The 25,116-nt window shown below is 41.3% G+C and overlaps 1 protein-coding gene across 2 annotated transcripts; it reads right to left on the reverse strand.

Annotated features, from left to right (window-relative positions):
* Positions 1–94: 94 nt before the first annotated feature.
* Positions 95–21,195, reverse strand: ZFP91 (ZFP91 zinc finger protein, atypical E3 ubiquitin ligase; the record flags this gene model as incomplete). 2 transcript variants are annotated; one of them, XM_084232515.1, is made up of 11 exons in its annotated part: positions 95–887; positions 1,235–1,334; positions 2,843–2,957; positions 3,527–3,605; positions 4,121–4,171; positions 5,187–5,321; positions 5,666–5,767; positions 6,412–6,448; positions 6,671–6,883; positions 16,291–16,319; positions 20,855–21,195. In XM_084232515.1, the coding sequence occupies 11 exons, from the start codon at positions 21,193–21,195 to the stop codon at positions 377–379; spliced, it is 1,713 nt and encodes a 570-aa protein (XP_084088641.1). In that variant the 3' UTR covers positions 95–376. The 2 variants fall into 2 exon arrangements, with proteins under 2 accessions (XP_084088641.1, XP_084088640.1); XM_084232514.1 differs by having other exon boundaries at positions 5,666–5,770.
* Positions 21,196–25,116: the final 3,921 nt, after the last annotated feature.

The raw sequence follows: 25,116 nt of genomic DNA on the forward strand, positions 1-25,116 counted from the left end.
GAAGGGGTTTGAGGACAGTATATATCAGTACGAGTTAAAAGCTGATCCAGAGCACATCAGAGTTACAGGTTGGAAAGGGGGATTTGCCACAGAAGTTGGCCTGGCTGGAAGTGAGCATGAGGAAAACCCTCACTTTAAAAGCTGCTGCTTCTTTTTTGTCTACCTTTCTGGTAAAGGCAACTTCAATTTTATAAAGGGGACAATAGAGGAAGAAGAGAGGATGGGTGTGTGTGTGTGTACTGTGATCCACAATGGAAAGAGCAGGCCCTTCAGTTATTTTACTAGATTTTTAAATGCTTTAAATTTTTTTTGTCCTTTTTTTTATCTTTTAAATACAAAGTCTCAGCTGTCCCAGTGCCCAAAGTCTTCCTTTCCACTAAGGTCCAGTAGAGTCTGAATCTTCAATCAGAACCTCTGTGGTAGCACCGAGTAGATCCGAGTTCATGACCAGCCCTTCAGTGCCCCCACTGCTGCCACTTCCCACAAAGATCTTCCCATCAGCCATTAGGCTCACCCGCTCTGTCCCACTACAGTATGACTTCGACATTCCTTCAGCCTCCAGCAGTAGGCACTCTCCAGAGGTGGAGTTTCCCAGGGGCTCTGGAAGAAGAGGAAGGCCCTGACCATCTGCAGGTTGCGTCAGGGACTCTGGATTAGTGCCCAAGATATCTGTGCTGGTGATGAGGGCGCCTGCGTTGGCAGCCAGAGCTTCAGCGATCAGCACCTCAGGGTGGCTTTTTGCTTTGTGCGCCACCACGCTGTCCTTCTTCTCAAATTTTTTGCCACAGATATTGCAAGAGAACTGGTAGAAGGAGTCTGCATCATGCTTCTTCATATGCCAATTAAGGGACGCCTTTTGTCGACAAGTGAATCCACAGATCTCGCATCTGAGGAGAGTGGAAAAGGGAATGGCTCATGAAATGAGAAACAGAGAGTGCTGTACTCATGGTCAAGGCTGAGAATTTACAGGTCACAAACGTAAGGAAGAGTCAGTTGCATACACTTTTTGGGAAAGATTAGAAAAAGCTACTAAGTGGAAGACGAATCTGATTTTTTCCTTCTGTTTGACAAAGGAACCAGAAGAAAAAGGTCTCCAAGTAGCTCCTCCAGTGAATACCTACTCTTTCATTTGGTAAAAGGAAAGAGCAGAGGCAACTGAAATGTGTGACAGGGCCAACCCTGATGTGGGATGTAAGGACCTCTCCCGCAGGTGTTCACGAGGAATAACACTCACTGGAGCGGCTTCTCGCCAGTGTGGATCATGCGGTGCACCGCCAGGTTGTGGGAGCTCTTGAAAGCGCGAGCACAATATTCACAGATATAATCCCTTTGATCTAAGGAGAAAATTACTGTGGTCAGTGTATTTTTCTCTAGCTTACAGTAAAAGCAAACAGTTGATCAGGCAGGTCAACTTAGAGTAAAAACAACACCGTTTTCAATGTATAAATATACTTTGAATAAACACAACTCGAAATAGAAATATAAAGTTTTCATCTTTTGAAGTCCATATGTTTTAAGAATAAAGACCTATTTAAAAAAAAAAAAAAACTAGATAGAAATATAAGAATTATAATTCCAATCTCAATTTTACCAGTAATACAGGTCTTGCATAAATTGCTTAGCAAGTAAACAACTACATTTTCCATGGATTTTATTTCTTATAACACTTTGACACATGTGAAAACTGAACCTTACAGGTAAAGAATCTGGCATTCAAACAACAAGAGAATTTGGCATTCCCTAGAAGTATCTATATCTAAAGTGGTAATCATAGCTTCTGTTTCAGGTTTAAAAAATGTTACCCAAGGCAAACAATTTAAGCTTCTCTCAAGACTCCAGTTACTGCTGTAAAATATATGCAAATGGTACCTTTCCTACCCCACATCTTCTGCACCACTGAACTACCTCCCTGTCTCATTTCACAATCTCCCCCCAAATTTCACATTTTTTTTTTTTGGGGGGGGGGATAAATTTGGTATGGGGGCAAATAAACACTGTACTTAATTTTTATTTCTTGGTTGGGGAGAAATTGGAGAGGCAGATGCTCAGTATGTATTTGCTGAATGAATGACTCTGTTGTTTCCCTCTGCCTTTCACTTAAAATGACTACACATGTTCAAAATGAAAACTCAAAAGGTTAAAAAAAATATATAATTTAATAGTATCATCCACCCCAGTTCTAAAACCAAGTGTGGGAAAAAAGCCAAGTTTTCCTCAAACTGGAATATACTTTGAAGTCACCTGAGGATATTAATAAATGAAGATACTGATTCAGCACGTCTGCGGCAGGGCCCGATAGCCTGGAGCTCCAACAAGAGTTCAAGTGATACTAAGGCTTTTGGCTTATCTGCCCTTGATGAGCGGCAAGGTTTAAACATACACAGTTCTAAATAAACCAAGGACAGCTCCTTAGTGTATCCCAGATCTGGTCCACTTTTTCAGCTCTCTAAGGTGGCAAACTTGGGTGGGGAATCCATTTGCCTAAAATATATACACAGACCAGGGACAGCATTCTCTCTGAAGAAACAGTTACAATGGGAAGACTACTGGAGTAATTAAGACCTCAGCTCAAGCCCTGGTGTTCTAAGTCTGCATGTGCCACGCCCTGTGCAGCGAACGGCACTTTATCTCATACCAGCTGCATTGCACAATACTCTTGGTGCGAAATGAAGTTAAAGGACAAAAGTTATAAAGTCCCAGTCTCTTCATTCCTCTTTTATATTTTATCACATTATCTTTCAATCTTTCTTTTATACTTGACCACAGAGGTAAAAAACAACATTACTAATCCACACACTTAAAAAACAAGAGGGTGCATTTAGCCACCTATTTTATAAAGTACCTGTATGGTGTTTGGCATGTCGTAAAAGCTGCTTTTGGAGTCTGAAGAGTCGCCCACAGGAGGGATGGGGACATACATATTTTTTCTTCAGCAAATGTTGATATTTAATGTGGTGCTAAAACAGTAAAGACAGCAAACATTGATCAAACTAAACACTTTATACATGAATCGAGGCAGTAGGCCAAAATGGTTAAGAACATGGGCTATGGACAACCTGGGCCTGCCATTCACGAGCAGTGCGCATGGCGCATGGCAGAGAGCAGCCATTATCATGATCACAGCAGCACCAGAGTCAGAAAGCAGGCCTGGGTTTCACATTACATATTTGCAGCTAAACTGCAGTTCAAATAGGCATTTCTTAAGCTTTTGTAATTAGTACTTCACTTTTGTGTTTTCTGTCAGCACAAAATGTAAGTTTTATCCTTCTTTATTCACTAAAAATATACCACAATGAGAAACACTGGAATATTCCAAGATTACAAGAAAATTCTGTATTTGGGTTCATGCTCTTAGTCATTTTTTTTTTAAAACATGACTGAAATAACTTCACGTTTAAAGGGAGATTTTTCTTGACATTACTTATCAATGATAAAACCTACATACTTTCACAATGATAATCTCACTGAGTATGAGAAAAATGGACAGAGTCTGGAAGGCTACCTTATGCAACAACTCCACACTCACCTGCAAGTAGCGAGGGTGAGCAAGGACAGTTCCACATCCTTCCATCTCACAACGGACATATTGGATCGGAGGCTTTTTTCTATTATCAATATGTAGGGAAAAAGTTAAAAGCAGAAAAGAAGCAATTTTCACCAGTGGCCTTAATACCATAGGGGACAACTATTTTATGGTATGGAGATTTAAATCTCTTTACTATAATACAGTGTACAGAATTTATGTGAGAAGTAGTCAGACACTACCAAATATTTGAAGATTTTAAGAAAATAGCACAAACAAGCATGCCCCAAAAGGAAAAGAACTACTAAAAAATTTTTTAGAAGCGTACAGATTCTGCAATGGAAATAAAAACGTAGTAACTCTGCATAAAGGATTCTAAGGAGGTTGCTTCTGTGAAATTCTTAAATTTCACTGAATCACAAAATTCCTGCAGGGCTAATATGAGGGCTAATATATATATATGAATAATATATATATGTGAATATATATGTGAATAAAAAATATATATGTGAAAAAATATATATGTGAATAATATATATATGTGAATAAAGGTTCTGGCACCAGAAATAAGACACAACAAAAATCTAAGTTACTCACCGCCTTTTAGGTAATCGTGGACTTTTGTCATCCTTTCGCCTTCTTCCTCTTCTATAGAGAGAGAACAGAGTAACTGTCCGCATATTCTGGACTGAAGCTCACAGACTTAAGGTTAGCTGAAGGCATGACTCAAGACCAAAAAAACAGGTGACAGAAACAAAGGACAGCCCAGAACACACAAAGTCAAAGATGCATGTGGCAAACAAAAGACTTTATTCTCAAGTAAGTAAGCCTGCACCTTGAGTTAAATATGAATTACTTTGGAAGATACCGGTAAGCCTCAAGGTTACTATTTGAAGAACATTTTCAATGAAAAAATCTATCACTTTAATCCTAAGAATATAAATTATATTTTCTTCGCAACAGAACCAAAAAACCTAAACATTAAAAAAATCTGCTAGAAAATTATTGCTAGGCAGGATTTCATTTTTTAACCCAATCAAGGGCACATCATTCAACTTATTTGCTTTTTTCTGAGGAACCACATCTGCTATACTTTTTCTTGCTGTCTACACTCTCTCTTCTATTCCTATAGTCACTGTCTTATATTTGTTGATTTGGATGTTTTAAGTATTGCCTTGAATTAAACTTTTCAGGCTTTTATTTATTTATTTATTTATTTATTTATTTATTTATTTATTTATTTATTAAAGATTTATTTATTTTTGCAAGCACTGGGTATAGGGTATAGTCAGAAGTGCGGGAGGGTGAGAGCATTCACCAGAGCCAGAGCGGGGAACAGACAGGCAGACTGATGAAATACACTGCTGAGGGGAGCAGTGGGTGTAGCAGGAGAGGTCGGCATGTCATGTGGGGCCCTCGCTGGCGGCCAGGGATTGAACTGGTGCTGCAGAGGCTGCGGGAAGCCTCGCAGCCCAGTGCTCAACCGCCGCGCCACCAGGGGAGGCCCAACTTTTCAGGCTTTTGAAAAAAGTTTCCCCAATGAAAGTTACTTGAGGGAGCAATAGTTAGAAGTCAACATCCCTCTTTGCATTCCCACCCATTTTTTCATTAATGGCTTCAAAACCCGCCAGGTCTCCATTTTTAGCCGTAACTGCCTACTTACTTCCTAGGAGGTTCCTCATCCTCCCTAATTTCGTTCTCTTCTTCTTTCACTTCTACCTCAACTTCCACTTTAATCTCTTTCTTCTCTTTCTCTTCTTTCACCTTCCCCGATTTTCTCCGTGGCTTCGGGGTTTCCCTGAAAACACAAAAATATCTCAACATTGATACCTTTTGCAAAGTATCTTTTCAAGGAAAATTGTGACAATAGGATAAAACATGGCATTTTTGTTGACTTATTGTAAAACTGTGACTCTCAGTCCACACAAGTGACTTCCAGCCGACTATTCCTCACATATATAGTGATGATACATATTTAAAGTGTATGGGATAATACCTCTAGGCTAATGATGTCCTATAATCAAATCAAAGACACAAAAGTAAAAAGCAAAATTTCTAAGTTTTCAGGTAATTCATAATATCTTAAAATAAAGACATGCAGACAACACGATAATTTGGATACGATCAAATAAAGTTCCATACCTTTCTAAATGGGGTTTGTATGTCTCATCTCTTGGGTCATCTTTGAATGGTATCTCCTCTTCACTGATTAACATCTCTTCCTCCTCCTCCTCCTCATCATCACTACTAAAAAGAAAACACAGATGAGAAATTCCAGTTTTAACAATTACATCTGACAGGATTTTATCCAAAAATTCACAATAAATGAAGACTCAGTTAAGTTAAACAGGATTTTCATCCATATGATCTAGTTGGACCTTGACCTAGCTGCTTTTTTCCTAGAGTAGTAAATGGAACTAAAAATACATAAATCCCAAACAAGCTATCACTTCATTAATTAAAGGTAAGTCTTTGAGATGACTGCTTAGTGGAACTAAAAGTTAGAGCACACTGGACATTACAAAATTATGTCTCATAATCTACTGATCTGCTAGATCAAAAGACCTGTCAATAGACACCCCCACCACCAAAGTCATATAACTAATCATCGATAATACTGAAAAAATTTCAAAACTGGTGAAAAAACCCACAGCTCACATTAGTAACTAGCATGAAAAAAGCCAGGATGCAGAAGGTACGCAAGACGTGGTTTCTGAACGACATGGCTAAAGCTCTCATGAAGAATGAAGTGAATCTAAACTGAGCGTAAGCTACTCTCCCTTGGCCACAGATCGAGGCTCCTTCCACCAGAAAACAAATTCTGAGTCACTGAAAGTGACTGCACCTTATATCCCTAGGGATTTAAATGTGAACATGCATTTTCTTACCTAATGCCACCTGGAGACTGATGTTCTTCTGCAACATCTAGAAGAGTAAAGCCAGAAGAAACTTTATGTAGACAAAGCTATCTTCTCTCTGCAGTCAAGAGACTCAAACCAAATTACTGACTGAACGATGCACAAAAGAAGAATGTCTGCAAAATTGTCTCAAGACCACCACATCTACCACTGCAAAAGCTTAAACTGTTTTGGGAAATCCTCAATGTCACATTTAAAACCAACATGTAACCGGGGATGTGCACTGTACCACAATCCAGCTGCTCTGTGTTTGGCTCCGACTTGCAGATGAGCTGCAACGAACCAGTCCTGGACCTTGAGCTTCGGGTGTTTTCTGCGTCACGGAGCCGAGAGACAGACGTTCTGCTGCTGCTGCGCCAGCCTCTGCCGGGCCGTGCGGAAGCGACGGAGACTTCCTGAGGGAGGGGAGAATCATCTTCTTCCTCTTTCTCTTCCTTGGGATCTAAATGAGAACATAATGTTTTCATTTACGGTTAACCAATCTCCATATAGCTACTACTGTAATACAGTCAATGGAAAGAGAAATTAAAAATTTTTAAGGAAAATGAGGTAAGATGCTTGTGGTCAACACTCTAAAAATGTTATGTGACAAAGCAATATATTTTTTTGCCTTATCTACTAGAAAATGGAATGCTGAGAGAAATACATTAATTCCCAATTTAACATTATCTATAGGCTCTTGGACACAGCCACTTTAATCACAGCAGTGTAATATGAAACCAATTTTACCAGAAGCTAACTGATATATAAGAGTTAAGTTCCTATGGTGTATTTCTTTTCTGGTCACAAAAACATCACCAAACTTCTAACTTCTAAATAACCCACAGCACATCTAAGATGAAACATAATTTGTGTTCACACACTCCCTTTTCCAAACCTCTTGTTCTTGTCCAGGGCTGCTGGTGGCTAAATCCCAGGAGCTCAGAGAAAAAGATGGGACCCAAGCCTCAACAGGATGCTTTTCCACAGCAGGGCACACACACACTCCCCACACCCAGCCCTACTCAGAGTGGGGTGACTTATATGTGCCAATCTATCTAATATGCCCATCTCTGGGATATGGGAGGGAACTGTAGAGCACTCAGAGAAAATTACACGGACATGGGGAGCATGTGCATCTCACACACAGTGGTCAGCAAGGGATTTGATCTCCCCCCATCATCATTACAATGTAACATTATTTTTGTGGACCAGCTATATGCAAAAAATACCTAAGCAATTCAAGTCAAGGAATTTTAACCTTTATAGACTTAAGCCAAAAGAAAGAAATGGAGTGGCCCCAGAAAAAATGACCAACTACTGAGACACAGAAAAAGAGAACATTTAGATCACAGAAAACAAAAAGATCACAGGTCTAAATGGTCTAAGAACCAAGCAAAGCTACAAGGAGTTGCTGAAGAGGAATTCTAGTAATAGGAATGCCTTCCTTTGACTATATTCAATAATTTTATTTGGAACTACAACATGAATTTAGTTAATTTGCAGAGCAAATCACTACAAAGTACAGCTTCAGTGTTGTTCTGTTTCTCAGGATAGAAAAGGCCATTTAAAACTGGCACAAAATTTCAGGTGTTAAGACTGATACGGTGTACTATATAAACTCGAAAACAAAAATCTGCCTTGCAAATTCCACTATAAAAAGTCTCATAGTTCACCAAAGAAATGGCAGTTCAGTAAAAACATGGCTTTCAAATATAGGAACAAATAATAACATCAAAGTTCACCCACTCACAAGAGAAACTCAGATGACAGCATACCATTGCTTTCCTATAGCATTGCAATCACCCCGATGTTCAACAACACAGTTACTGACATGGCTAGAGGAAAGCATGCGCACTGACAAAGCCACTATGAAAGACAATTTGGCAGTATCTTTCAAAATTATAAATGGACACACCTTTCCATGTTAATTTCAACTATTAGGAATGTATCCTACAAAACAATCACACTTTTAAAAATGGTACAGTCATTACAGCACTTTTTAAAAAAAAGATTTATTTATTTATGCATACAAGAGCTCGGTTGTAGGCCGGAAGTGCAGGTGGGTGAGAGGGTTCACCAGAGACAGACTGGGGAGCAGAACAGGTGAACTGAGATGCACTGCTGAGGGGAGCAGCAGGTGAGACAGGAGGTCTACTGCACCATGTGGGTAAGCTAGCTTCATAGTACTGAGATTTAACCCCTTGCACCACCAGGGAAGCCCTATAGCACTGTCTTTGGTAAGTATTGAGGGCATTGGTTACATGAATTATGATACATTTGGCCAATGAGTAATTACATGGAATCAACTGTAAAACACAAAATAACAGAAGCCCTCACAGGGTATATACAAAAAACACGTTTATATATAGATAGATATAACATGCACTGTGTTATATGATATATGTACCTTACATAAAAGTATTCCTGGAAGGACATACAAGAAATATTAGTTGCCTCCAAGGAAGGTCAAAAAATACATCCACCCATTTCACCTCTTAGAAGTAGGTGAAGTGAAGTTGCACATGGAGGTTTACCTGTCCATAATTGCTAAAAATGGAAACTTAATCATCTGTCAGTAAATATTCAAATAAATCAAGGTATATTACACCAAGATAGAATATTATGTATCTGTAAAGAATGACAAAAAATTAAAATATTAAATTAAATATTGTCAGTGCACACGTTTTCCTCTATTTCCATTTTTTTTAAAGATTAATTTATTTATGCATACAAGAGCTGGGGTACAGGCCAGAGATGTGGTGGGGAAGAGGATTCACTAGAGACAGAATGGGGAACAGAACAGGCAGACTGACCGAAGTACACTGCTGAGGGGAGCAGCGGGTGAGACAGGAAAGGTCTGCTGCGCCATGTGGGTTGCTCCCCGGCCAGCCGGGGATCGAACTCGTGCTGCAGAGGCTGCGAACAGCTTCACAGGTTGCATCTTAACCCACTGGGCCACCAGGGAGGGCCCTCTATTTCCATTACTAAACATGAAAAAAATCCTACACACACATGCAGAATGGTCAACAATTTCGCTTGACATCTTTTCAGAGATCTGAAAAATACAGCTTTCTCCACCGCAGAACAGGTGCTGAAAAGGGAACTGCTTTAGTGTTAACTATACTGTCTGAAAGTATGAGAATATACTGAGGTTACAGAATAAAATTCATTTGAAATATTGAGAAAAATAGCAATCAGATGGTCTAAAAACCTGATATTCATTACATCAGAAATGCATTTCCTTTTCATAGTCTTATCTGAACTACTTTAAGTATCAAATAATAAGAAATGATTAGATTTGAAAATATTTTAAGATTACCTAATGAGTCAGAAGGTCAAAGAAGACATTTATTCAAAATCACAAAGCTAGCTACATCAACCTAGTTCTAACAATCATGACTTGAGACTAGAAATCATGTCTTGAGACTAACAGACATTATATCTTGGTCATCACTGCTTTTAGGAGAACTTCTTCAAACACAGCAATTCAACACCCCACCATAAAGTATCACAATATTAAATAGTGGAGAGGAAATTTTTTACTCAACTCAACTACACTCATATTGACTTGAAACCCACTTCATACTATCCTACAGTCAGCAAAGGTCTTCTTGTGATGAAAGCACTCTATGCCCCTACCTTCTCACACCGGGTCTCAAGCACTGCACAAATGATTGCAATTTGGCAAGAACTAATCCTTACAAATAAAGCCTAATAAGCTTATCTCAATGAATACCACACCCATCTTTCAGTACTCTAGTCTTTATGGAGGAAAAAAAAAAAGCATTGTAAGAGATTGTGTCAATAAAAATGCTGCTACTACTTCTCTCTCTCTCTCTCTCTCTCTCTCTCTCTCTCTCTCTCTCTCTGCCAGAAACAACTTTGTAAAAACTCTGGAAAGAAGTCAGATTTATAGTAACCTCACTACTGATTCAAGAAAAAGCTAAATTTAACATGACATTTAAGGAGATCTCTTGCAAATCACTTGTTGAACACAGTTAAAAAAAAAAAAAACAGCCTTTTTTTTATTTTGGAAGATTTATTGTTAAAGTAACTTTAGATTCATAGCGAAGTTGAGGAGAGGACACAAAGATTTCCCATCTATCTCCTACTCCAACACATCCAAGGCTTACCTCACGACCCACCACCAAAGTGTCCACCTGTTTAAACTGATGAATCTATATTGATACATCATCATCACCCAAAGTCCACAGCTTATCTTAGGGTTCACTCTCAAGTGTTGTACACACTATGGATTTGAACAAGTATGTAATGACATGTATCCACCAGTATAGTATCACACGTATTTTCATTGACCTGAAGTCCTACAAGCCATCTCGTCTCCCCTCCGAAATATTTTTTACTGTCTCCATACTTTTGCCTTTTCCAGAATGTCAAGTAGTTGTAATCATACAGTATGCATGCATTTAGCCTTTCAGATCACACAAATAATTATTAATAGTTTCACAATGTTTCTGTATTTCAGGAAAGTACAAATAGTTCAAATGTAACATATAAACTAAATATGCAGCCAGCAAGAACCTATGATTTAGGTTCAGCAGATCAACTAAAATGACATTAGCAATATTGTATCAATTGTATGGGTTCATAGGGAATCAGCAGTTGTCATTTCTAAATAGTCCTAACAAAACAATTATGAAAAGCTAACATATGTGAACGTTTCTTAAACTGGTAAGAACAGAGTGTCTCCCTGGTGGCCTGAGGGGTTAAAACGCAACTTATGAAGCTGTCTGCAGGCTCTGCAGCAGGAGTTCGATCCCCAGCCGGCCAGGTAGCTACCCATCTGGCGCAGCAGACCTCCCCTGACTCACCCACTGCTCCCCTCAGCAGTGTATTTCAATCTGCCTGTTCTGTGTCTCTGGTGAATCTGCTCATTCCCCTGCACTTCTGGCCTGCACCCCAGCTCTTGTATGCATAAATAAATAAATCTTTAAAAAAAAAAAAAAAACCTGTAAGAACAGATACTACTCTTGATCTTAGCCAAAAGGCTGAGAAGGGATGTGAGGCCATTTTAAAACAGAGTTGGGGAGACACTACAGAGAAATTGCATTACCACTTTCCTTTGAATTGTGTCAAAAACATTTGAACTGGCCAAACTGACTCAGTTTGGACTGAGTCAAAAGCAATTATTTTAAGAAACCATCAACCAAATAAATGTTTGGTGATAGGACAATTAGCCTGAGTCAGTTCCCTTTTTATCCTTCCTAGAGACTCAATAATCAATTATGTATATAGCCAAGAACAGTTTAGCCTGCTCACACAAATCAACTCTTTTCTTCAACAGCTTACCTCATTTTCCTCTTTTCTTTATTTCTTTTTTTTACATTTATTGTGCCATGAGTTCACAGGGAATGGGTTCTAGCAACTTGAGGCTCTGTCCTAAGAGTTCTCACAATGTGTAAGGCTGGCTCTTCTATGGACCCCAAGTACTTTTCTTTTTGGCCTTTTCTCCTGATCATTTCTCCTCACATGTTTCAGGAATCTACCTGGACTCTTACGGTGCTGAATATGTTCAATATGAATATTAATTCTCCTGGTAAGAATCTTGCCCTTCGTATGTTTGTTTACAACAATGCCAACTGCAAGCTGGGTAGCACTGTACTCTTCTAGTGTTGCCATGGTAACATTTGTGGGGTATTCCTTTTGAACAAAGCCTATCTCCTGGATGTATACAGTATCACTTGTAGATTCACATGGATGTGGCCAAAGGAACAACTCCATGTTTTCTAAGACCTAGAAGACACACAGGTGGTGCCTGTCCTCTTCCCCTTTGTGTTAGTCATTCTGTCAGCTTACTGGTAGATGGTGATCCCAGCCCTTTTGCACTCTCCCTACCATAAAACCCCAGTTTTAGTATTTTAGGTTTACCACATGAATCTGTGTACCCTAAGTTGCAATTCTTCAACCACCAAAACAAACACCTTGCTTTCACAACTGTCTTGTGAATTTTTAGTTTGACACTATTAAATGCTACGTAAACTGTTATTATACTGTACTGTCCGAGAATAATGACAAGAATAAAGACAAAAAAGTCTGTGCATGTTCAGTATATATACCACAGACCTAAAAAAAGCACTTATTTTCCTTGGTAGAATCAGTGAATATGGAATCCAAGGATGTGGAGGGTCCAGGGTCCAGTGTATTTCTGAAATGTGCTGTTTTAAGCAATTTCCAAACCTCTGGCTTATTCAGACTTGAAGATGCAGATAGCTCTCTGGAGGAAGAGCAGTCCACATGGAAGGAGCAAAAAGCCTGGAAGCTTAGTTTACCACTTCCAAAGAACTACCACCTCTACTATGCAGCTTCTACTAGTATAATTAGTAGGAGGGATGGAATGAATCTCTCTCTACATATACCCTATTGGATTATCTCTCTGAAGAACCCTGACTAACATGGACTCTGGAACTAAAAGTGGCTCTACAGGATGATAATCGTAAAGCTCAGTTTCCTAAATTGGTTCTCTAATCTGATGCGATTTAAAGGTAGTAATTGATTATATTTCCAGTATTAAAGAAAATAGTTACAATGCAAAGCATGGTGTGGCATCAGAAGTAGGCAAAATATCGCCAACGGACACGTTTTCTCAAAACACTTATGCTCCTAATTACATCGGACAAAGTAGGGCAAGGAAGGTCTCAGGGATTCAAATTTGCAGCTCAGTCACCACAAAAATGGTCCTGATAGTTTCTATGCCTGCCCAGAAAGAAATCTTTGTCTCTTATAGCTGCAGAGCTGAGGTTGCTGAAAACCAAACCCAGAATCTCTCCAAGGCCAGTATGGTTATGGGCACTGTTGTGTGCCATCTGCTAGCAGCAGAAAAGACTAACACTAAGTCCCCGAGGTAAGACAAACTTTATAGGGCGATTAGCCAACTAACACAACTGTATATATGATATATTGTAACATGTCCAGAAAAGGCAAATATATGGACGGAACTCTACATCGGATATAAGTGAATTTTATAGTATGTAAATATACCTCAACAAAGTTGTATTAAATATTCACCATAGCACTTGTCACAAAGGCAAATAACTAAAAGCTACCCAAATGCCCACTGACTGTAGAATACATTATGATGTATTCCCACAAGGGAACATTACAGAGCCATGAAAATAAACCATCTAATACAAACCCAACAGCAGAATGTCACATAATGGTGAACCAAAGAAGTCCCACACAAGAGTTTAATGGTTACAGATAAATTGTTATAAAGTTATTCCTTTGAATGTAAGGGACAGAAAAACTCGTTTACCCAACTAATAAAATATTCCAGAACTGAAATGAGCTGATAAGCAGGGTTACATAAGTCTTTGTTACAATTCACATATACTATAAATGAAATATGTCTGTATTCCTGGGAATCTAGAATAGAGGAAACACCACAGACGATCTGGATGTTTGAACAAGAAAAACAATTTAAAGCATATGGGGCATTTCCAACAAGGAACAAGATAACCGAGTAGATCATTCTCAGAATGGGAGAAATAACAGGGTTCCTGCTACGTCAAGATAAAGGACTAGGAAGGAAATAGGATAAAATGCTTATCTAATTTGTTACCAGCCATTTGAGACATGAGCATTGTCATAGTGAGAAACTTGAGTTTCTGAAACCTGATCAGACTACTGTATTTCTATAATTAGCACTACTTTGTTTTCTGTAAATAATTAGTGAAGCCCATTTTGAAATATTAGCCAATCTCAGCATTATTAAAAGAAGTCAGGGAAGGGGAGGTTTTTTTTAAAAGGAAACATTTAAGCCATCTTTAGAAGAGTACCATTTAGTTTGTGAATGGTACAAGCGTGTTTCAAGTAAAACTAATACCTCTGAGGGTAAACACTGGAATTATATATGCCTTATTTTTTTACTTAGAGATTCTCCATCTGAGCTCTTTTCCACTCAAAATGTATTGGATTTTATTTTAACTAGACAAACAATGTTCTCAAGCAAGGATACTCCAACTTTTTTAAGAAAAAATTGTTAAGATTTGGGCCTCCCTGGTGGCCCAAGGGGTTAAGCACCACACTATGAAGCAATCTGAAGCCTCTGCAGCACCAGTTCGATCCCCGGCCCGCCAGGGAGCTGACCCACATGGCGCAGCAGACCTCTCCTGCCTTGCCCGCTGCTCCCCTCAGCAGTGTACTTTGGTCAATCTGCCTGTTCTGTTCCCCACTCTGTCTCTGGTAAATCCTCTCACCCCCCTGCATCTCTGGCCTGTACCCCAGCTCTTGTATGAATAAATAAATAAATCTTAAAGAAAAAAAACTGTTAAGATTTCACGCCATTCTTTATGCAGAAGCTCAAAAAGTGAGTGTTTTTCTCATTGGAGGGGAAAAAAGGTGGGAATGTCTGCTTCTATGTATTTAAAAACAACACATATATTGTTCAAGGATATTAAAAATGAGGATACATATAATCAAAAGCAGCTCAATACAGAAAAATACTCTGATGAATATTGAAACTATGAAAATTGTTAAAAATCCAATTCCCAGATTTATCATGAACTCACTTGACTGTCTTAGGCACTCTTTCCAACCATCATTATTCCGTAACAAGAGTAACTGTAAACAGTAAAATGATTTTGAATAAAAAAATAAGACCCAAGGTAATTTTTGTTCTGATTTTTGCTTTAACAAGAACTGCTCTGGTGAATGCTAGTCCTCAACATTTTCTCCCCATCACAGAATTTCCAAAGCAGGCCGTGAATAAGGAACATAAGCTGTGCCATTCTTGGTGGACATACCTATCTTTCAAGCAACAAGAGCGACAAAACCCAAAACTTGCTAGACAAAACAGTCATGCAAAGCTTTCTACACAAAAAATTTGCTTCATACTCAAAACTTTTGCCTGGTGTACTATGAAATACTAGCCTCAGATTCTAAAATCCAGAGGACAAAAAAGGAACCTGCACATCAACACACAATTATTTACAAGTCACCAATTCAAGTTAATGGTTTCTAATCAAACTGTCATTTTTCTAAGTAGCATAAAACTCACGTTTTAAACTTCCCTTATATGTATTTCCAAAATTCCCTATATATTCCCAAAGCATCCTCATAAAGAGAAAAATCTTCATTAATAATAATTATGTATAAAATATAATTTAACTGGTTAAGCCTCAGTTACAAGGCAGGTTTTTGTTAGGATTGGGCAAAGATCAGATACAATAAATGAGATATATTTAAAAGCATTACTTGTTCCAGGTTTAAAAAGGAAGCTGTATATTTGAATTCAGCATCAAGGAACAGAGTCAATAACTAGAAAATAGTGTAATGAGAGAGCATCTGGTTCAACATAGGGCAATTTTAATAACCTGATCTGCAAAGCCAGAATCATCATTTTAAAAAAGAAAAAGCGAACATTATCTTCCTTTTTATAATTCAGATAGCAGATTACACTCAATACAGAAAAGTATTTGGTTTGCTAAACTAAGAGAAACCACCTAATGAACCCACTTAATTATTCATTAGGATGAAATCTTAGAACTTGCTTTTCGCCTTCTTGAAACTGCATTCATAATTTGAATCTCTATCAGCAGCAAGATTTTGTCTATACTTCATTCTGTATGTTCTGTAACATTCCCGTTACCTCTTTTAAAAAGTCAAAGAGCTTAAAAATTACAATAAATAGAAATCAAATAATCTCATTCTCATTATTAGGTTTCTAAATAATGCCAAAATGCCCCCCTTGTCCAAACCTGCTTGTATCTAAACAGGTTCTATCTACTCCAATCATTGTTTACTGGATAAATCACATTTAAATGGGGACAATTTGAATTATCTGCCTGAAGTTTATTTTACTATAATCAATATAACAAACAGGAGTGGTTAAGAGTAACCAAGTCTTACCTTTGTCTGTTGTTACTTTTTCCACGCATCTGAAAGAAATGAGAATCAAATATGAAATGAACAATCTTACATATTTTCTTGAAACACAAATATTCATCTCTTTCAGGTTCATTTTCAGAATGATACATAAAACATCTAGAGTAGTGCTATCCAATAGAACTTTCTGCAGTGATGATAATATTCTGTATCTGCTGGCTAATATGGCAGTCCTGTATGTGCTACCAAAAGCTTGAAATAGCTAGTGTAACAGGAAATGAATTTTTAATTTTAATTAATGCAAATTTAAATAGTGACAGGTAGTTGTCATATTTGCCAGCACACAATTAGTGTGTAATTTCTAAACAGTTGTTTTTAACTGTAAAAAACTATTAATACAAAGATATAATGCTAATACTATATTTATGAATGATAATGTCCTTATTTAACACAAATGTACTAACTAGGAATGAAATGTTTGAGATTGCTTTTAAATTACAGCTACCAAAAGAAAATGATCAGTAAAGGGGATAGAAGCAGCAATTATGGCAAAATCTTGATAATTGTCAAACCTAGGTGAAAAAATACTGGTTTCATTATACTATTTGATCTATTTTGTATGTTGACAATTTTCACAGTAAAATTTTAATGAACCTAAAAGGAAATCCTTCAAGTATTTCTTTGTCAAATCCAAGTCAAAATCTATTTCTAAAAAGTCAATACACCAGAACTGAGAAATAAATATAATTTGTATGTAAGAAATTAGACAGCTACAGTAGAGTTTAACGTGTTATCAACGGCTTTGTAAGAAAAGTTATTCCCATGTTTTTGATTTGGGGAAATTTCTCTCATACACAACTTCAAGTATAGTGTAATACTCACCCAAATCCAAAAATCAACATGGCTTGTGGATCTTTACTATGAAGATGCTTTATTGCCTATTATAAACTATCTCTGAGCAGTACAAAAGTTTTCTTTTTTTTTAAAAAAAAACAAACTATGAAGACTCTTATGTCACAAATACTACTCAAGGATACACAGAAGTCATAGCACAATACAAATTCTGTTCTTTAGAATAGCTATCATTTACTCATTCCATGTTTTTTTTTTCTAAAAACTTGGTATTATAATTTTATTTTGTAAAGTTAAATTCTATTACCAATCTTCCAATTAACAATTAACAGAAGGTAACTGTTCATTCCTAACTCTAAATAAAAAGTATCTAAGTAATTGTCAAATTTTGAAACATACTTTCCAGAAACCTTCTGATGTTTCTATTACCATACTGATCATGATAAAATACCTCAAGGTTTTATTTGGAGAATGAACCTTCTCCAAAGTGCCATGAAAGTTTTTTATAAGTCAAACACTACTGGTCTCTTCATTCTCATTATCTGGTCATCCTCACAAAGCAAAGCAGCAAGAAAGTGTTACCTTTACTTTTAGCAAATGTTTGCTACCACTTCACTTTTAGCAAGAAAATAAACCAAAAAAGAAACTATACACTAGAGAATAGAGCAATATTTATTTCCTTCATCTGTAACTCATCTGGACCTGAAAGAGTACCCCTACGGAATCCTCAGTTGCTGCCAATGCAGTCGCTCAACAGTTACATTAGAATAAAGTAAAATTAAATCTTACATTCTGAAATACAGAGAAACTGAAGGAGTCACTATATGGTAAAATGAAAAAGTTTTTAAAGTTTTAATGTACTCTTAATTTAACAATCGCATTATTGCCACGGAGAGCACAGATGTTTTAATTTATGAATGGGAAAAAAACTGGTAGAGTATATTTATTCAAAAAACCAAACGTGTATTTGAAATATAAGAATCTTAGCTCTAGAATTAATTGGCTAAAATACAGCAAATGATGAGCTTAATTCTTAGTATTTCTTCAATTTTGGTTTATAGGCTTTGGGTCTTCATTCACAATGATTCTAGTATTTAACTTGATGCCTTTCTCGCAAGCAGATTCACTGAAATATTTATTGCCCTTCAAAGATATTTTACTATTCTCATTAACTTTTGAACAGAAATGCTGTTATTAGCTTAAGAGAGCTTATAAAAACTACATCTAGTTATCATCCAAGTATAAAGCTCACTTCAAAAATTTTGTTATTTATAGAAAAAGGAAACTTAAAGAGGTTAAATGACTTGCCTAAGGTCACTTGTAAGCAGCAGAAAGCTAGATGATACTTTCTTACTACAAGCATTTCTTACCAATGCCTTTTCCAGGGTTATTTTGCTTTTTATTTGGAAAGATGTTTCAATCCATTCAAATCTCTGTATTTACTGAACTTTTAGGTTACTGTACACTTTTTTGTTTCTTCAACCACAATAAGCAAATGTAGGTTAAACAGTTGATTTACTGGGATTTTATAGGGGGAAGTGCTGGGATATGGAGAAAGGATCTGAACAGCACAGATTCTTAAGGGAGATTAAACATCTCCTTTTTTAAAAATTGACAAGTTATTTGGAAAGTAGAGCTGAATCAAGGTCAGAAGGCACTTGACCAGAGTTCAATACACGGATACTCAAAAATCTCTTGAAATGTCTTACAGGATTAAGATTGTTTCCTACTTAGTTTTAAAATGTATCTTATCACTCTTAAAATCTGTAAACCATACACATGTTTGACAAACCTCCACTAATCAATATGTCTTCCCCTGTACTCCAAGGTCTTTAAAGACAAGGAATGTGTCTCCTGTATCTTTATGAATCATAGCTCTGCACAGTACCAGGCCCAGTTTCTTAATTAAGGCTGACCAAACAGAAATGCGCTAGGAATCCTGATTTTCAGGCCATGCAGTAATCAGAAAATTTGTAGCAAAAGCATTATGATTAAAATATATTTTAACAATTCAACAAAACTATAATTTAAAAATACATAATCAAGAGACAATTCTTAGACTAAGAGAATGAAAATTATCTTTCATGACACTAGGAATGAAGGCTTCCTTTCTCCCCCCACAAGAAATATTATGGAAAAAAAACTAAAGGGTTTTAATGAAGTCACCTTCTTCCAAGTAAAACTGTTAATATTTATATTGTGGAAGTAAAAAAGACTTACGTGTACTTTTTTACCAAGAATTGGGGACAAAATAAACCATGACAATAAGTAAAACTTACCACTCTAGATATAATTTTGAGTTCATTTATTTAAGTAAAACTGGTGCAGCAGTGGGATAGTAGTGAGGCGAATGATAGCCAATGGGTAAGAATAAGGATTCAGCTACTAATTTTCTTATGTATGGTAAGAAAAAAAATTCTCAATTTTGCAGAATTTACATGAAAAACACCACTACACATCACTAAGCATCACTCATATTTCTATTACACCACCACCATTCAAAAGATAAACTTCTTGACAAATATTATCTATTAGGCTTTGTGTTAAATGTGTCACACATAATTGTCACAAACTCATGTATCTCAGGGATTAAGAAGACTAAAGACATGTAGTTTAAAAAGTCTGCCCAAGGAATTTGTATTTAAATAAGGCTGTATTTTTCAAATTTATTAAATATAGAAGCTCATCATTTTTTGGAGTATGAAATTCGTCCACAGTAATTAGAATCCTAAGTGCAGCTGAGTGATTTATAATCGAAGACTTTTTTGTTGTGTACTGGACGGCCACTGCCATTAACACAACAAATTCTTTAAGTGATGTTAATAGTCAAAACCGCAAAAGCACATCTAATATACCACAGTATGGCAGTTTTTGGTGTACGTTCCTATTTCTGAGCGCTTCAGGGAAAGCACGTCAAGTGAACTAAGTTAACTTCATCTGAAACAAGCAATCGTCAAGTTTTAAATCTACTGGGCATGTTATGAGCTAAGTCCTGGCACACGTTCTACTGGGGGTGGGGTGCATTTACAAATGCGACAGTGTCACACCCCCTTCGATTTTCGCTGCTTTTGCCATTTTATTTCACTTGAAAGTTAAATCACAAGCGGTGTTTCAAGCAATAAACCCAAGTGATTCATCTGAATGAAACTAGCTGGGATTCATTTCTAGATTCACAGACAGGCACGTCTCGGCAGCCAACACGGGACCTTCCTGAACAACTTGGAGCATTTTGCAGGCCGCCGCGCCGGCGGCTCGCGTCCCTGCGGGTGGCGGGGATTCCTCGGGACGAGCCTGGCGTTCGGGAGGGAGCGCCGGCGTGTGGGGACGCAAGCCAAAGGACAGCCACGAGCTCCCCGACAAACACAAACCGACCCCGCGACGCGACAGCCTCCCCCCACCCCCCGGCGGGGCCGGCTTCGGGACGCGCGGGGAGCGCCGCGCGTCCAGCGGGCTATGGAAAGGCCGCTGGGGGGCCCGGCCGGGAAGCGCCGCCACCGAGCATCAGGGGGAGGGGCACCCCGAGGGCCGGCGAGCGGGGGGCGGGGAGCGGGGGCCGCCCGCAGGGCGCCGGGGACCGGCTGACAAAGGGGTGCGGGCGCCGGGCGCCGGCCGGCGCGGGGCGCGGGCGGGCGCGGCCGGCAGGGGGAGCGCGGCGCGGGTCACGTGAGCGGCTACGGGAGCCGGGAGGGCGCGGGCCGAGGGTCTCTCCCACCGCCGGAACCGCGGCGTTACTCACTGGAGGCGCGGGCTCTTCTTGCCCTGAGCTGGAGACGGGGGCGTCGCGGCCTGGGCCTGCGGCCCCGGGGCGTCGGGCGGCCTGGCGCTGGGGCTGCTCCTCCGCCGGCGGGGGTACTCGGCCTTCCTCCGGCGGGACACGGCGGCGGCGGCGGCGGCCGCCGCGGCCCGGCCCCGGTCCCGACCGCCCCTCAGCACGCGGCTGCTGGTCGTCCCCGCGGGCGCCGCGGCCGCCGGGGGCTGAGGGGGGGGCTCCTGCGGAGTCGCCTTGGCCGCCGCCGCCTCTCCCCCTTCCTGGTCCTGCTGCTCCGGGGGTCTCGGCTCTTCCGTCTCCCCCGGCATCGGGGCTCGTCCGTCCCCCACCCCCTCGTCCCAGGCGGCGGAGGCGGAGGCGGCGGCGGCCGCGGCGCTGCTCCCCCCGCCCCCCTCACCTCCCGGAGCGTCCGGCTCACTCTCACTCTGCGCTCCTTTCCCCCCTCCCCTCCGCCCGGCTCCGAGGGCGCCCCCCCCACCCCCTGCCACTCAAGGCCCGCTACCGCTGGCGGCGCGCGCGCGCCCGCCGCAGACGCTCGGCGGGCCAATCGGAGAGGAGGGACGGCTGCCCCGCCCCGCCCCTCGCGGGCCCTCACGCAGCGGCGTACCGGGTTCCCTCCCCCACCCCTTCCGTCAGCCAATCAGGAAACGGCTCCAAGGGAGCGCGCGAGGTTTCCTTCCCCGCGCACCCGTTCTCACCGTTAAACGGCTGCGTCTCGCGACAATCCCAAAGTGACCTTTTTTGCCCCCCTCCGGAGCTCAACGCGCACTACGGGCAGTGGGAGGGGCAGGTCTCGCGAGGAGGCTGGTCGGAAGAAAACGCACCTCTCTCCCCGCCTCGCACGCACCCTGGAACGGCTGCGCGCGCACCTGCCTCCCTAAGGAGCCGCTAATGCCACAAGGGCTCTTCCTAGCCTTCCTTAAGCCGCGGAAGCCTCGGCGTTCTCCTGCCTCCACCCTGACCCCACTTTCCTGTCTGTGGCCTTTCTGCCCCCAGCGCCGCCAGGTCTTGCGGGGAGAAGGGGGAAATTTTTTGAGCTGTCGCTTCTCCTTTAAGAAAAAAAGCCCCGCCGGCTGCCGGATGAAAGTCTCTGAAAAAATGGCGGCGGTAGAACAGAGGCGGGGTCGTGAGGGCAAGGCGGGCCCGCCTCCTGGCGCATGTGCATAGCTAGCTGGCCCCGAGGCATTCTGGGGGATGAAGTCCTACGTAGCCGATCCTTTAGGGAAAAAGATCGGCCGCCCGAAGTGAAGAGGATGCTGGGAGCTTTGGGCCCCGACTTGACGGGAAAGGTAGTCCGCGCCCTCCGCAGCTGGGCTCCGGCCCCGGGAGGCAGTGCTTCCGGGTCGGGCCGCGACGCCTGCGCAGATCCGGCGCCGTGTGGGGCCAGCTGCTGGTCGCGGGGGCCCGGGACGACTTCCCCTTCTCTTTCGCTCGGCGCTGGGGAAGCGCGTGTGGGGCGGCCACGTCACCGCCTGTACCTTGGCGTGGCCCGGGGCGCCTCCTCCGGGGCCGGCCGGCGCTCATGCCTGCGGGACTCGTCTCGTCATCCTGGGGCTGACCCACTGACCCGTCCGGAACTGAATCCGGTTCCGCCGGGCCGGAGCCCGATCCCCGTCCCGCATTAGGTTCCCCGCAGAAGCCGGGGTGGGGGGGGGGCTGTAGGGTCGCGCTCCCCGAGACGCCCCCGGCCGCGGCCCCTGCGCTGCCGGGGGTGGAGGCGGCGGCGGGACTCGGCGCCGGGCCCCGAGGCGCAGCCTCGCGCGTGCTCCGCGCGCGGAAACCACCTGCTGCTGTGGCTTGTCAGAGTCGCGGCCGCACAGGAAGCTGGTCGGAAGAGCTGCTTTGTCAGAAGTTACTTTTTTGCTCACCAAGGTGTGCAGCTAAATTAATGCGCCAAACGGAAGTTTCCATTGGCCCATTTTCAGGTCGCCTTGGGTGATTCCAGTGGCCTCTGCGTTCCTTCCTTTCGTTCGTTCTAATCAGGGAGCTATTTGCGAGAATGGCTCTCACCCCCGGAAAACAGTGCGCCAGGAATTAAAAGCCCCCGAGGAAAGCGTATGGACACATGGCCTGGGAATCCAATTCGTATTTTCCCATTAATCATTCCGTTAAACTGCGGCGGGAGTCCGGTATTTGTAAGCCAAGTGCTGAAGTGTGTTTTTCCTTCCAGCATTTTGGCTCAGTTACTGCTTCAGATTACAGAAATGTTTTCTCTGTTGAGTGTCGTGCGCTTTCATAAGGCTAACGGCTTATCAGTTGTAAAAAGTGACATAGCGTGGACGGGAAGTTTTCAAACCCGGGTCCTAATGAGCAGATTTTTGGAACAGCACTGACATCCAATGGCTGCTCAAAGTAATGCAGAGTAGGAATCTCCTTACCATTTAAAAAATGTATATACATCTAAAAATCTATACATCGATACATCTATCTACATATATCTGTATATATGTAAATGTCTATGTATAACTGTATATAAGTGTCTCTGTGAAGCGGAGAGTGAGTGATTCATTCAGATCACCCCCCCCTCCAAAATAAAACACCATCCCAAACCTGTGTTGTAAAGGAAGGATTACACACTTTGAAGCTAAATCTGTAGGATAGTAAGTAACAAACAGCCTCTGAATTCTGTTCTATTTGGCAAATTAGAGAAATTATTTGAATCTCTTTCACCACTGGTAAAAAATGGGATAACATCTATTTCTCAGGGACATAATTATTATAATTCCTTCTAATAGAAGCCTTTTTGTAAATGTTTTATTTCATTCAAAGTGAATAAAGTCATAGCAGTAAAAAAGACAAATGTTAATCTTAGAATCACTTTTCCAAGAAACTGCTATAAAGCAATATAACCAGGCAGGACTTATGCTTGTTTGAAATATCTACAGCTTAGCACCTGGTGGCTTTTTTTTTTTTTTTTTTTTTCAGTTTGAGGTTTATTTTTTTTTTTTTCCATAGAGGTATTTTTATTTATTTATTTATTTGTTTGTTTTGTTTATACATGCACTGGGTACAGTCAGAAGTGCGGGAGGGTGAGAGAATTCACCAGAGCCAGACCGGGGAGCAGAGCAGGCAGAAGGACCGAAGTACACTGCTGAGGGGAGCAGCGGGCGGCAGGAGAGGTCTGCCCGCCATGTGGGACCCTCCTCCGGTGGCCGGGGAGCAGCCGGGGATCGAACTGGCGCCGCAGAGGCCGCGGGCAGCTTTGCAACCCAGCGCTCAACCACTGCGCCACCGGGGTGGCCCTGAGATTTATTCTTAACTATCTATCAGGAGTGCCTATTAAAAGAGTAGGAAAAATAAAGGAGCCCATCAAAAATAGTTTGCTGACAAGTGGGAGGGAGGGTATAAAGTTAGGAACCCCATTTAGGCAAGGAAATGTCCGAGTTATTGGTGCCATTACCTGGCATTTCTGGAATGCCCTACACATTTCCTAAGAAGTTCCACTGCCCTCTCGTGAGATAGGTGGTATGTAGTATCAGTCCAGAATACAAAGAGGCAGGAAGGCACCATAGCTGTGGGCTGAGAACGGTGCCTTAGCCACGGATACCAGGTCCTCATATTGTAGGATGCTGGACGCAAGGATGCCAGGTTTTCCATATGGTAGGATGCTGGACCCTTGAGCTCAGCCAGGAGGAGGTTGGCACAGTAGGGGTCCGACTCTGAAGACAGCCAGATTTCAGTGTGTGAAATTAGCCTCTGCTGTGGGAGACAATTCATAATGATTTCACACTATATAAAGTTGTGCATTTTCTGAATATACTCTACAAGTAGCTCAGTGTATCCAGCCTCTCCAACAAATAGTCATCGTTTTGCACTCATTTCAACATCTTGTCCTGATCGTCCTACATCTGGACTATACTGCTAGCAGTCACCCAGTCGTAAGTGACAGGGACATAGTGGAGGCCCTGGATGCCGATTACATACTCCCTGGTAGCAGAGGCATGGGGTGCTGCAGGTTACTCCTGGACTTCTTGGCGTCATTGGAGATATGGCACCCAGTGGCTTAAATCTTCCACTTTCATTTTCAAAAGTTGTTTGTTGTTGTTTTTGTTTTACTATCTTAGGCATTGCACGTGTGTATGTGTTCCACTCACCCTCTGCAGTTGCTTGCATTTGAACCATTGAAATAAACTAGGCCTTAAGAATCCCTATGTGAACTCGCGTCTGTCCTTCCTTTAGTGAATTTGCAACCTGTTTAGGGAATCAGGAAAGCATAATTTCTGGATAAG

The sequence above is a fragment of the Talpa europaea genome (assembly GCF_964194135.1).
Source record: "Talpa europaea genome assembly, chromosome: 1".
NCBI classification, from domain to species: Eukaryota; Metazoa; Chordata; class Mammalia; order Eulipotyphla; family Talpidae; genus Talpa; species Talpa europaea.